Source organism: Prunus mume, linkage group LG1, assembly GCF_029339155.1.
Source record: "Prunus mume cultivar Tortuosa linkage group LG1, ASM2933915v1, whole genome shotgun sequence".
Taxonomy (NCBI): Eukaryota; Viridiplantae; Streptophyta; class Magnoliopsida; order Rosales; family Rosaceae; genus Prunus; species Prunus mume.
The window spans coordinates 16624764-16638415 of record NC_142698.1 but is presented as its reverse complement, the minus strand read 5'-3'; the positions used below and the strand labels follow the sequence as shown (position 1 = coordinate 16638415).

The 13652-nt window shown below is 38.7% G+C and overlaps 2 protein-coding genes across 3 annotated transcripts; both read right to left on the bottom strand.

Moving 5' to 3' along the window:
• Nucleotides 1-4012: 4012 nt before the first annotated feature.
• On the bottom strand, nucleotides 4013-6906 carry LOC103344573 (F-box protein PP2-B15-like). The gene is made up of 3 exons (XM_089048134.1): nucleotides 6517-6906; nucleotides 5482-5537; nucleotides 4013-5195 (listed from the first exon to the last, which is right to left on the bottom strand). Exons 1-3 carry the CDS (start codon nucleotides 6808-6810, stop codon nucleotides 4877-4879), a joined length of 669 nt encoding a protein of 222 aa, XP_088904260.1. The 5' UTR covers nucleotides 6811-6906; the 3' UTR covers nucleotides 4013-4876.
• A 754-nt stretch (nucleotides 6907-7660) lies between these two features.
• Nucleotides 7661-13111, bottom strand: PHYA (phytochrome A). Of its 2 annotated transcripts, XM_008248121.3 has the most exons (5): nucleotides 12319-12896; nucleotides 9640-11706; nucleotides 8665-9481; nucleotides 8253-8543; nucleotides 7661-8079 (listed from the first exon to the last, which is right to left on the bottom strand). In XM_008248121.3, exons 2-5 carry the CDS (start codon nucleotides 11693-11695, stop codon nucleotides 7869-7871), a joined length of 3375 nt encoding a protein of 1124 aa, XP_008246343.2. In that variant the 5' UTR covers nucleotides 11696-11706; nucleotides 12319-12896; the 3' UTR covers nucleotides 7661-7868. The 2 variants fall into 2 exon arrangements, with proteins under 2 accessions (XP_008246343.2, XP_016652244.2); XM_016796758.2 differs by having other exon boundaries at nucleotides 9640-13111.
• Between the last annotated feature and the right edge of the window lie 541 nt (nucleotides 13112-13652).

Here is a 13652-nt window from a genome sequence, read left to right as displayed (position 1 = left end):
AGCAAAGGCGAACATTCAAAGCGGTCAAAATTTGACCGATGAGGTAAAATATTTATAATTGCCATTTTAATCAATTCAATGTCACTTTTTTTATTGCATATTCTATTTGTTTTTCTTGCATAATTTTTTTCTTGGTGCACCTTTAATTTGTCTATATTTTCTTGCATAATCAATTTTATTTTTGCATTTCAAAATAGTTTATATTTTCTTGCATAATAATTTTTGTTTCTTGCACTTCCAATTATTTATTTTTAATAGATGGTACAAGCACAAATGTGGTTCGGTGCCATGGGGCAAGGCAAAAAAAGTTTCGTGCATTTCCAATGTTGGGAAATTGTGAAGGATTGTTCGAGATTCAAAATTATTCCCACCGGTCCGCCGGTTGTGATGAATGAGACGCCACTCCACGATTCAACATCAACCGATTCTCCATTGGACTCCCCAATGGAAACGGAGTCACCATTTGTGCCACGTCCGCCAAGACCTATTGGGAGAAAGGCGGCAAAGGCCAAGAGAGGGGCCACTTCGACCAATGATTGTGTACAATTATTGGAGCAAATAGCTAAGAGCGCCTCACTAAGAATGGAGAGAGACTTGAAAAGAGATGAAATGGACAAGGCACGAGAGGAAGCATTTGTTCTCCAACAACAAATGGCACAAGAAAAAGACATAGAGGATAGAGAGATTAAAATCATGGCTATGGATACGAGCCATATGTCTCCCGAAACAAAGGCTTATTGGAAGCTACGACGAAGAGATGTGATGAGGAAAAAACTTTTCAATGACGACGGACCTAGCAATACGGATTGGTTAAATGATGAAAACCATTAGGAAGCAATTGAAACACCTTTGCCATATGTTGTATTGTTGTATTGTTGTATTATCCTTTAAGTTGTTGTATTGTTGTATTATCCTTTAATTTGTTGTATTGTTCCCTTATCCTTTAATTTGTTGTATTGTTCCCTTTTTATTCAATCAAAAAAGCATTAAATTAAATGACTATTTATTAAAAACATTTGAGCATCAAAACAAATATTAATTAAAAAAAACCTTCATTGATTGCAAACAACACACAAAACAAACCATACATAAAAGCATAATAATAAAAAGCCTAATTCCAAAAAAAAACCACACACAAAATAAAGCATAATTAAAAACAAAGCATAATTCCAAACAAAACCACACACAAAACAAAGCATAATTAAAAACAAAGCATAATTCCAAACAAAGCACTAATCTTGACTTCATCCATTGTGATTGCCTTTCATCTCCCACAAGTGCTCGATCAAGTCACGTTGACGTATCTCGTGAACATATGAAGATTGCATTTCTTGATACCGATCAATCATGGGGTTGTTGAATTGACCATCCCGAAGTATGGGTTCGGGCTCCAGTGGTAGTCCATTTGGTCCAATCGGCCTTTCATATATTCTTGTCAACGATGTGTTCATTGGATCGGGTTCAAACACCTCTTGAGCATCATAGTCATACTCATCCTCCACAATCATGTTGTGAAGGATGATGCAAGTCATCATAATACTCCGCAGCACCTCCTCATCTAGCATCCGAGCAGCACCTCTAATAATTGCCCAACGAGCTTGCAAGATACCGAAACACCTCTCCACGTCTTTCCTGTAACCTTCTTGAAAGGAAGCAAAGTTTCTTTCCTTCTCGGATTGGGGATTCGGAATTGTTTTCACGAATGTCGTCCACCTAGGATAAATTCCGTCGGAAAGGTAGTACGCACTAGAGTAAACGGTATTGTTGATTTGGTACGTGACCTGGGGGGAATGACCTCGCAATACCTCATCGAACACTGGGGATTGACCAAGGACATTGAGGTCATTCTGAGAACCGGCAACCCCGAAGAAGGCATGCCAAACCCAACAATCGAATGAAGCTACGGCCTCCAAAATTATACTTTTTTGGCCCTTCCGATTCCCGTACTCCCCTTGCCAAGCAGAGGACAGTTCTTCCACCGCGCATACAATCGATGCTTCCAATCATTCCTGGAAACCTCGGGCCTCGCCTTTTTGTAGAAGCCGTTGCAGGTCTCTTGGCGTTGGTTTGCGAAGGTACTCCCTCGTGTACAAATTTTCCACTGCATCACAAAATCTCACCAAGCACTCTAGGACAGTAGATTTTCCCATCCTTGCAATCTCATCCACCTGCTCTGCAGATGCCCCATAAGCAAGCATCCGCAAAGCATTTTTTGCTCCGGGATAAGACCTTAAAGCTCCAACAGCATCATGCTTTTGAATGAAGTATGTGTCGTAATTACAAATATCATGCATGATTTTTTGGAACAAATGTGGTTGCATTCTATATCTTTCTCGAAACTTAGAAGCAGGATATAACGGATTTGGGATAAAATAATCCTCCATGAGATTCTTACCCCGAGACTCCCTACGTCTGTCCACATTCGGGGCACGAGGACGACGGTTTTGCCTTGATTGATCCATCATACACACCGCTGCTGCAAGCAGTAGTTCCTCTTCTTCATCGGCTTCCCGATCTTCTTGAGCACGTCTACGCCTTGTTTCTTCCCTTTGTTTCTGTTGCCTCTCCAACACCCTCAACAGTTTGACATTGAGAGTAGAATGTGTTTTCTACAATCTGAGAAATGAAGGAATAGATAAGAGATGGTGTGAGAGGTTTGAAAATCAGGTCTAGTTTATAGACGGATTTAGAAGATAGAGATGACACGTGGCACAATTTGAGAGGATGAAAATCTTATCAAAAATCTGAGATTAAATTTTTTAAAAATATCTGAAAATGTTATCTGACATTTGACACGTGGCACAATTGTAGAGGGTGAAAATCTTATCTAAAATCTGAGATTAAAATTTTTTAAAAATATCTGAAAATGTTATCTAACATTTGACACGTGGCACAATTTTAAAAGGAATTTTCTTTGAATAATTTTTATTAAAATCTAAAATACTGAAAATTAACTACGAAACTTTAAATGCCGTTTTGGAAGGCCAAACGACCTCAAAATGCCAAAATCCATCATACATCACAGCAAAGCAGTGAGTTTGACTCGTGGCGTCGTTCCCTTTCCGAACGGTATTTTGCGTCCTAATCGGAGCTTGGACGACAAATCTGCAAATTCCCACTACGTCCTTTTTCTAGCTCAAGCGATAAAATCTGACATTTGTTCTACATCAGACGTGGCACAATTTTAGAGGGTGAAAATCTTATCCGAAAATTTAATTACAAAAGATTATCAAAATTAATGGTTTAAACTATAAAAAAATAGAAAATAAAGTACAATGAATAGTAATTGCCTTAGACTTGCCCTAGACTTTGCCCTTGTGGGTGGAACCACAAATGCAAAGGCTGACACTATTCATGTGAATAGTAACAGCCCTTGCTTGCCCTTGCCCTAGACTTTGCCCTTGTGGGTGGAGATGCTCTTAAACCGTATTGTTTCAGTCACCAGTTTGTGGCCGTCCCATACGCTCTTCTTCCGTCCTTCCTCTTCCAGGAAAACTTAGGCGTCTTTCTTTAGCCTTTTCTTCTCTAGTTTTTGATCGATTTTCTGATGTAGGGTTTTACTCTGTTTTCTTTATTTCTGCTAAATTATCATTAAGTAAGTTTAGGTTTTAGCCACACAAAAAAAAATTCACTTTTGGAAAAAAAACTAAAGTTTTTTTTATTTATAAAAAAACAGAAAAACCTCTTAACTTTCAAACTAAAGACATATTGCAAAGGATTTCTTAGGAAATCCAAAAATAAATAAGGGCAATTTTGTCCATTTTTGCTTTTTTAAAAAAATTTCTCTCATTAGGTCTTTTCCAAAGTCTCCCCGCAATGATTTTACATAACATTCCCAATATTTTGTTTTACAAAAAGGCAAAGTTTATATTTGATATTTATGTGTTCTTCTAGTATTGTTTCCTTTTCTCAATGCAACTACGCTGGACCTTTAATTCATGCAGCAATGAATGTTGTTCGCGGAATTAACAATAGTTATTTACACTAACACCCCAGAATTTAAATTTGCTCATGAATATGAAGCTTACCATAAATTTCATAAAATTCTCTGAAAATAAGAAAGTAATGAGATAACAGAGAGATAGTGTTTTATATCAGATGTTTAGCCTATAACTAATGCTTAACAAACTATGTGAACCACACATGCCAACACTAACAAACTCTTTAGCTAACTATTACTGTTATCATTCCCCCTCAAACCTAGCTCTAGGTTGCCCAGCCTCATGTTTGCACAATGGCTCAAGAAAACAGGACTATGTAGTCCTTTAGTAAAGACATCAACTAGTTCTTATCATTCCTTTGCACCCTTTCGCGCACGAAATGGAAATCAATGTCGAGGTGCTTGATGCGTGAGTGATATATAGAACTAAGAGCCAATGCAGACAAATTATCACATGAAATTGTAGGAGACTCAGGTAAGTATACTTTCAAATCCAACAAGACATGTCGAATCCAAGCTAAATCTGCAGCTGTATTGGCCAATGCTCTGCTTCAGTCGAACTTCTAGACACAGATCCCTGCTTTTTAGCCTGCCAAGAAATAGGATTATTACCAAGAAATATCACAAATCCTGCAGTAGACCTGCGTGTATTCAAGTCTCCAGCCCAGTTTGCATCACTATAGGCTTGCAGATGCGAAGGGCCTGTAGTGAAGTAAATGACATACTGTATCGTACCTTGAATATACCTCAAGATACGTTTGACCAAACCAAAATGTGTTTTTGTAGGTGTGGTCATATATTGACACACAGTATTGATAGAATATGACAAATCAGGCCTTGTGTACATCATTATTGGCACAGCCTTCATTGTAAAAGCTCCCTATTTCTACTTCGATCCAGCCATCCTGGCACAGAGACCTCCTCCATGATCTCCTTCTAAAACCCTGGATCTCGAAGCTTCAAAAAATGTTCATGTTCTAAATCAACAGCAGCAGCTTGCTCCCTACTTTGATCATGGCGTGTGCTCAAGTAAACTGTACCTTGTGATTTGAAGTTACCAACTTCAAGTGAAACCTCAGAGGTCAAAGAGTCTAAGCCATACGCACGATCAGCCAACTTGGCAATAAGATAGGCCCCGTAGATGGTTTTTAGTGACAGCATTTGGGTGTTCATTGTGCCACATATTTCCAGCCACCAAATGGTTCTGAGTTCAGCAACCTCTGCAAATCTGAATTCGTGTTTAATAGCATTTAAGCTTTATTGAGAGTAATTAAGGCTTTAATCAGTCAGGAAAATAATTATTGGGATTGATATAATATAAATCCATGTTTTTCAGAACAAAAGAAAAAATAAACTCTCAAAATTTAACCATTTAATTAAAACCTCGTGTGGTATAGCCTTCTAAAGCCACTAGTGCATCCGCAGGCAATGGAACAAATATGAATTTTAGTTGATTATTGTTCACCCCGTTTTGTGCCAATTTAGGCTCAAACAATTATATAATTCATATTTGATCCACCGCCTGTCAATGCAAAAGGAACCTTTTGAGGTATTTTCCATGTATTCTCTCGTCAAATATTGGATCAATTTCTTGACCCTACATACATATATTCGCATATATATGGTTAGACCATCTCCAACCTTTGGGGTGGAAACTCAAATTTTGAGTTTAGCCTCCAAAAACCATCTCCAACCCATGTATTTTGGGGGGTGGAAATTTGAGAAATCTCAAATCTTGGGTGGAATTCCAGTCCCATTTTTGCATGGACTGATAATTTTGTGGGCCCAAAATCTGCTTTTTTTTTTTTTCTAACTGAAGCCCATGTGCTGCACAATGTTTCTTGGGCTTTGGTTCTATTGTTTAGCAACTTTGTGCCAAAAATCTGATATTGCTGGTTTATTTTTTGTTTTTGTTTTTGTTTTGTTTTGTTTTGTTTTATTTTAAATATTCCAACAACTATATTTGTAATCAATAATCATGATGAATTTTAAGCAATCTCAACGGCAAAATTTAATGATTGTCGTTTATTTAAAAATACTTAGATAATTTAAACACACTTACATAATTCAATGAAAAGTTCGAATTATTCCGGGCATACGTATGGTATTGTACTTATTTTTATTTTTTAAGTGAAATTCAATTATGTTTTGGAATTTTATTTTTTTTAGGTTAAAATGTTTAGAAAATTAAATCACGAGTGTTGAAACAAAAATAATGTCAAGAAAAATTAACAAGAAACAAAATTTAGGGGTTAATCATTCTTAAACAAATAAAGTTGAGGACTCAAATTATGAGTCTACAAGGTTGGAGGAAAAAAAATTTTGAGTCCTGAAAATACATGAATAGTTGTATTTTGAAAGGTGAAAATTTGAGTTTAGCTCCAACATGGTTGGAGATGGTCTTAATATTTGAATCATATTATGCATAGGCAACCTTGAGGCATCACACAACACTAAGTTAAAAAGATTGAAAAGCAAAAAAAAAATAAAAAATAATATATATATATATATTTGAACTCATTCATTAGGTTCATTCTAACTTGAATGAGAATTATTTAATTATGATGTTGTCATTTTAAAATCAAATTAAATGCAAATAATAATTGAAAGTTTACCTTCTTACCACCATCAATTAGATTTGGACTGCATAACCTGATAAACAACTCTTTGTTAGAGGAATAAGTTATTGGACACACTAATCTAGATAGAATTTCAGCATGGTCGAATGGCAGAAATTTCTCCCACATACTATCCAAATCAGTCATGGTGCGAAACGACCATGAAACTAATGAACAACGACATGCATCTCCGGGAGATGTAAATGATAAAATATGCCCAAAGCAGTCTTCGGGCAACTGAGCCAAATTCATCTCTCAAAAGTGGTAATGTCCAAATAGTTTGAGAAGAAGTGTAGGACACAGAGAGAGCAGGAACAATGGGGATTTGGAAGATGTTTCAAGTTTTGTTTGACTGGTGTGATAATGCATGCAGGGAAGCACCTATATTTATAGCAAGCTTAAGCTACTAAATTTGTAGCAAAGGGTTGCCAGTTCTGTCGTTAAGATGACAACATTTTCTTTTTGGGGCCTGGCCAATATCATGACAACATACAGTGAACATATTTTTGGTTCCAGTCAATATCATGACAACATTATGAAACTGAACATATCATGAGAGAAAAATAAATGGCTGGTGCTGGCTATTGTGCACCTGGTGTGCCACAGTTGAGCTGCTGTGTTTTTTGTGTGGTTTTACCTAACTTTAGATTTTGTATTGTGTTGGGCTCTATCATATATATATAGGTAAGCTTCAAGGATCATAATGTATTTGTATTGTATAGATTGCATGAATCTCTATTAGCCTCGTCGTTTGTCTCTATTATTCATTTTGCGTTCGTCATTGCAAAAAACAAAAAAAACAAAAAACAAAAACTAACTTTTCAAAAAAAAAAAACCTACGACACAAATGTAGGGAAATATTATTTTGTTGAACATATAAATATTTTTTTTTATAGAAGAAATATAAAAATTGTAAGTAGAAAAAAGAAAAATTACATTTTAAGCTAACATAGCTAGTCCACTTGTCGAAAAATTCATGGTTTCACTGCGAATGACTTCGATGGAAGCACGGACAGCTTTAAACATCAATATAATGTTGCAAAATCTTTTTTACCATTCCTTTTTCTAATCTTCTTCACATATTTCTCTAGAGTTGTGCAAATTCATCACAAGGTAAGACCATTTAAAGAACAAGACTGAGACAGACGTGCATATTTACAAGTTAAAGCGATAACGAATGTTCCAAAGAAAAAAGAACGTTAATTGAAATTATAAGGCATATCAAAGATGCAAACCCTCAACTATCAATCCTTATATAGGCTGTACACTTGAGAGAATCTGTGTTATTTTCCGTCGAAAATTGTCTTAGATTAGGAGCTCAACTTGTGCGCAGCAGCAAGTTCCACGGATATGATGAAGGTTGCCTTGCCCGCTTCCCTGAGATACCTTACGTCTCCGTTCATGAGCTTCACCAGTCTACTGCTCACGAGCAGGCCAATGCCCTCCTCAGATATGGCTATGTCGTTTCCAAACATCTGGTTCAGCAATCCTTCTGGAATCCCACCACCTGCATGTGTTATCCTGATCCAGAAATATTATTCAGCATTTCATACTAATCGCTCAACTTGTAATACAAGCAACCCACTTGTACATGAGATCAATAGTAGAGATCAGAAAACCGTTTGTTTGTACAAGATACATGTTAAGACATAGTTCAGACACATCAATGTTGTAATTTAGTTGTGAAGCTTTACCTGAGCTCCAAATGCACAAGATGAACGGATTGTCCTAACTGATCTTTGGTCAAATTGGCTGCAATATTAAGCTGGCCTCCGGTTGGCATAAAATTAATTGAAACGGCTAAGAAATCAGCCAAGACTTGTTGAAGCCTAAGACTATCCCCATACAAGGTCTCATTCATGATCTCTTCTGCTGCGTCATGGACAATCCGGATACTCTTGGCATTGCTCTTACTCATGACTTGACTAACAGAGGCAAGCAGTACTTCATGCAAAGTGAACTCCACCATTTCCAGGTCCAAGTAGCTGTCAAGGGATCAGAAAACAGAGAATTATTAAGACAACCAAGAATATCATGAAGTAGTTGTGTTAATGTGAGGTTAAAATAGAAAAAAAAAATCTCGTCAATGACTGGAATTTATCTTACCCGTCAATGATGGTATCAAGATCCGAGTCATCTAGTATTTTGTTGAGCTGGTGCTGGCACTGGGCACTAGTATGCAGAAGCTGCTTTTGCTCTGTTCCCAACTCAGTACCCTCCATCATTTTCCGAGAAAACATTATACCAGCTAAAGGATTCCGGATCTGCCTTTTAATATAAGACAATTCTTTCGATCTCTTCACAGCAGTTTGTTCTGACAAGCGCTGGACATGGAGTGCTTGTTGCAGCTCTGGGCTAGCCAGCTGCAAGAAGCAAAACACCCCAGTGACTGAGCCCTCACCGTCCAATTTCTTGCTCACACACAACAGGCATTCTATGTGCTTTCCACTGCGAGCACTGAAACCAAAAGGAACCTTTTCGGATACCTGACCTGTCATGGCATGGTTAAGTACAATACCAAGATTTACGAAAGCTTCTTGACTCTTCAGAGGACAACAGGCCATGTTGATCCCAAAAACCTCCCCCAACAGCATTTTATCTATTACCTCCTCTCGTTTCCACCCAGTTAACTTCGTCATCGCTGGATTCCACTCAGAACACCAGCCAAATTCATCAGTACCAAATATTGGGGGGATCAACGGGTTTGGGTTCTGTACAATTGCCTTGTAATCACCTTCAATCCGGGTGAACTTGTCCATCACCGTCTTCTGACCAGTGATATCCTGGGCCACAAAACAAACCCCCACAACATTTTCACGAATGTCTCTGCTGGCACAAGCATTCACAACTAAGCTGATGGGACCAAGGTCACTCCTAGAACCATGTGTTTTTATCTCAAATTGGATGTTTTGTTCCTCTTTGCCTGATCAAAAGAAAAGGAAAAGGATGAACTTAATACAAATAGAAGACTGCAATTGAAAAAAAAAAGATAAACTCACATAAGAATCCAAACATGCATACGTGCTAGTAATATTTGACAATCTAAAAATGCCTAAGGTGTCAAATAGGGTTATGACATACCATGCAACGCCAAGTCCAACATCCTTTTCACCATTTTAGTTGAAGAATCTTCCACGAGCGAGAGCAAATGCTTTCCAATTGCTTCATCAACAGGAAGACCAGTTAACTCAGAAATTTTTGTATTCCACCCATTAACCAGCCCATCAACATCAACCGCCAAAATTGGAACTGTGGCTGTTTCAATCAAACGGACCATCTCGCTTGTCACTGCTTCCAGTTCTTGCATGCCTTCAATTTTTAGGTCACTAAGCTTTACATGGATTGCATTGGGGTTTACACCCACAGTTTCAACATCTTTGAATGCATTCCTCAGAATAAGCTGCAAAGAATGAATTGCATCCATTTCAAAGTCCTTCCAAGGTAAGCTCCTTGACTTGACAACTTCAAGGAAAGCCTTGAATGATGATCTAGGGTGCATTCTCCAACCATCATCCTTCTCACCAGATTCATGTTTTGCACCACCCCATCGAATTTCTGCCGCAGTGTGGGATCGAAACCAGAAGAGCATGTCCTTGGAAGTTATCCTCACAGCTGCCATTCCACATACTACATCACCAAGAGCAAGAGCCCCTGGGAACCCTGCGTCATACAAACTATCCGTGCTCAAACCTGTGGAATCCATATGGTACTCAGCGAGCCACGAGGCTATGTCATGAAGCTGGAAGTCACTTGGAGTTATGCCAAGTCTCCATATCTTGCTCTTGTATAATAGGGCAGCTCCATCACATTTCACTAGATCCATAATATTAGGGCTCTGTGACACAATACCCAAGGGTGCATCTCGTAACAACATATCACACAACAGCGTTTGGGTGCGCAGGATGTTCTTCTCAACCATCTGATCTTCCAACTCTATTTCCTTATTGACATGGATGGCAAATACTTGAGCTAGAAACTCACAGGCATACCTGAGAGGGAAAGGAACAAATCTTGGACTTGTATTATGACATACTACCAAACCCCAAAGTCTCTTTCTTTTTTGAGGCTGAACAGAATCAGGACTGGCTACCTCATCATCCCCCTCGTTAACCACTACTGCCATAACAAGAGATGCAATAGAATCCATATTCTTCATATATTGTAAATGGCAACTATGTGGGGCTCTTAGGGTTGAACCGCACAATGTGAGATCAAATGGAAGCTTCTCATCTTGAAGCACCTTCACCTGTTTTGCACAACAGTCAACAATCATTCGGACCTTATTCTTCATAAATAGGAACCGTGAAGCCTGAGGTATGTCAGTGGATGGATAATGCAAACCCAGATATGGCTCCAGGCCAGGCTTCGTAATCTCAGAGACCACTTCCCCATGATCATCATCATGAAATTTATAGGCCATCACCCTGTCATAACCGGTCAGTTCAAAAACCTCTTGGACCATTGTATCACAAAGCCTCTCCATGCTCCCACTAGGCAAAGACTGCAATCGGGCAATTGCTTTAGCTGCCAGCTTGTATGACTGCAGGGCCCCAGCAGCAGTCATAGGGACTTCATAAGGTTTCACCGGCTCGAAGTCAATGATCAAACTGCCCGTTACTCGATGGGTTATTGCATAAAAAGGCTTGCCAGAGGTCTTGCAATGGACTAAGATGGGATTCAAGAGAGAAACCTCTCCGAATCCAAGGGCCTTATGCAATGCAGAGGCACTAGGGGCAGTGAAAATTGTTCTTATATCTGTTCCTACGCCAAGAACAGGGTAGTCCCCAACGCTTGGGACTGCATGACTGACCATAGTCAGCATTTCAGGGGCATTCTCACTGTATGCAACGACCTTGAAAGTTTTCTCATCTAAGGCTAGCAAGCATCCGAAAGGCTGGATCAGCTTGCCTTTCTGTATGTGATGGAGATAAGCAGTGGTCACTTTGTCTGACCTAGGTTGTTGATCCCCTCCAACTGAACCACTAACGCGCACCGAGTTCGAGTAGTCAAAGGAACTACCTGACTCCTCAAAATCTGCGTGCAGCTTGGCATCAACAGTTGTCTGAGCAATAATTCTAGCACTGTGTCTAGACCGCCCTGAATTGGTGGATGAGTCGCTGGGTCTTGAAGAAGACATTCTCACATAAACTGAGAACGGAAAAGCACAATTACTTGGAAAGATATAAGAGGCATAACAATATGAACCCCTTTTAAAGATACTGCTAGTATTGATTCCATAAAATAGTTAAGCTGAATCTACTTATGATTGATTTAATCTTCATCACAGCCATCACCATGAGGATCATTGTAATACTAAAAGTAAGAATCAGGCTAACATACTTACAAGACTACATCTACTTTTGAACAGCCTTTTATTATGCGACTCGATACACAAACCTCTTTCTTCCCAAAACATTAGAAAACAAAGGTCTTTGTCCCATTTGCCACAACTGACACAAACAAATGAAACAATACTAACAGAAACCTTACTGAAAGCGAACAATTACTTAAGTCCACGTCGCTTTGGTCTCTTGAACAAAAAATTAAGAACCAATTAGTTCATTAATGGAAACCCAAATGAGAAAAGGTCAAAACAACTAGTAATCAAAGAAGCCAAATTAAATTTATACAGATTATGAGTAAACAACAGTTATAGCATCAAAAAGGAAAAACACCAACTTCCTATAAATAATCAGAACCACATAGCTGCTATTAAACAGAAATAAAGATAGGCAAGCAAAGGAATGAAAACAGCCTAACCTTTTTAGCTGCAGTCTGCTGAATTCAGTTAGTCTCAGCTGCAAACTGAGTCAAGTGACCCAACTTATACAGAAAACCAAATTGACAGAGAAAAACTTGGGATTGGTAGAAAATGTTAAGATAATATCCTCTGAAGTCTCAAACTTCAATCCCACTAATCTCGATCACAGCCTCCTCTGTCTCCGGACACCAAACCCAGTAGCCAGTAGCAGCACTTAACAGTTAAAGGAGTCGCCTTTAATATAATAAAATTCAAAAGATGTACTATTTTAGAAAGCAAAATCCTCAAATGGGTCCACTCTGATACACAAACCGTTGCCCAAGAAATGGATCCAAGAGAGAGCTGTAGCTGGAAAGCTAGCAAGTTCTATAGGAACGGGAGGGAATGGTTTAGTATATGGTTTCCTTTCCAAAAGGGTAAACAGAGGTGGTTGATGACAACCCATAAATAGATATCATCTCATTTTAATATTCTTGCTGACCCAAACAAGTTTCCCATTCAGAAAATCAGGCGGTTCCCAACTGAAAATTGGAAAGAGAAACCAACCCATTGGCCAGGTTATATAGAATATATCAATGGCGTGGTTAAGCATGATGATATTATTTCACTGTGATGAATAAACTAATAAGAAATTAGGCTGGGTCACAGCAGAGTGGTGGAGGAGAGAGAGAAAGAGAGAGAGAGAGTCGGGATAAGAAAACAAAATAAAAAGGCATGGCCTTTTTTTAACTCGAATAACAACAAAAGAAAGGCTAAGGGGACTTATGGGGGTCACGTGCAGAACCCAATCCTGTTTGCTGTGTATCAGTGTATTATTATATATCAGATACAGTCTTCTGTAGTGTGAGAATACGTATGCCATGTTGCATTGTTGGTTTCACTCTCAGCTCAGTTGTGCGTTGGTCAGTCCCTCTGCACGAGGGTCATCTCTCCTAGCAACCGGCATTCGACGCAAACCACTAGATTTGGCCCATGCGTGGACGCAGTTGGTGTGTAGGGTCCATCTGTTTGCCTTCTTCCTTATCCTTATGGTCACGTTTGATGGGTGGGGTTACTCGGCTTGTAGGTAATCAAGTTGGGGACATTATTCGTAGGCAGTTAAGTTGGTCCCGTAAATTAAGTGTGGAGCTTTGCAGAATGTGTGTGTGAAATATTAATGGGTTAGGTCCAAATCGGAAATGGATTTTGATCACACTGAGGCCCATCTTTGTTAAAAGTCTCAGAGATATTATTTGATGACATAAAGTCTCCAAGATACAGTTTCACTTTTCAGCATGAACCTTTTCACCGGCCATAAAAAAAAAAAGAAAAAGGAAAACCTTTTCCCTTTTTT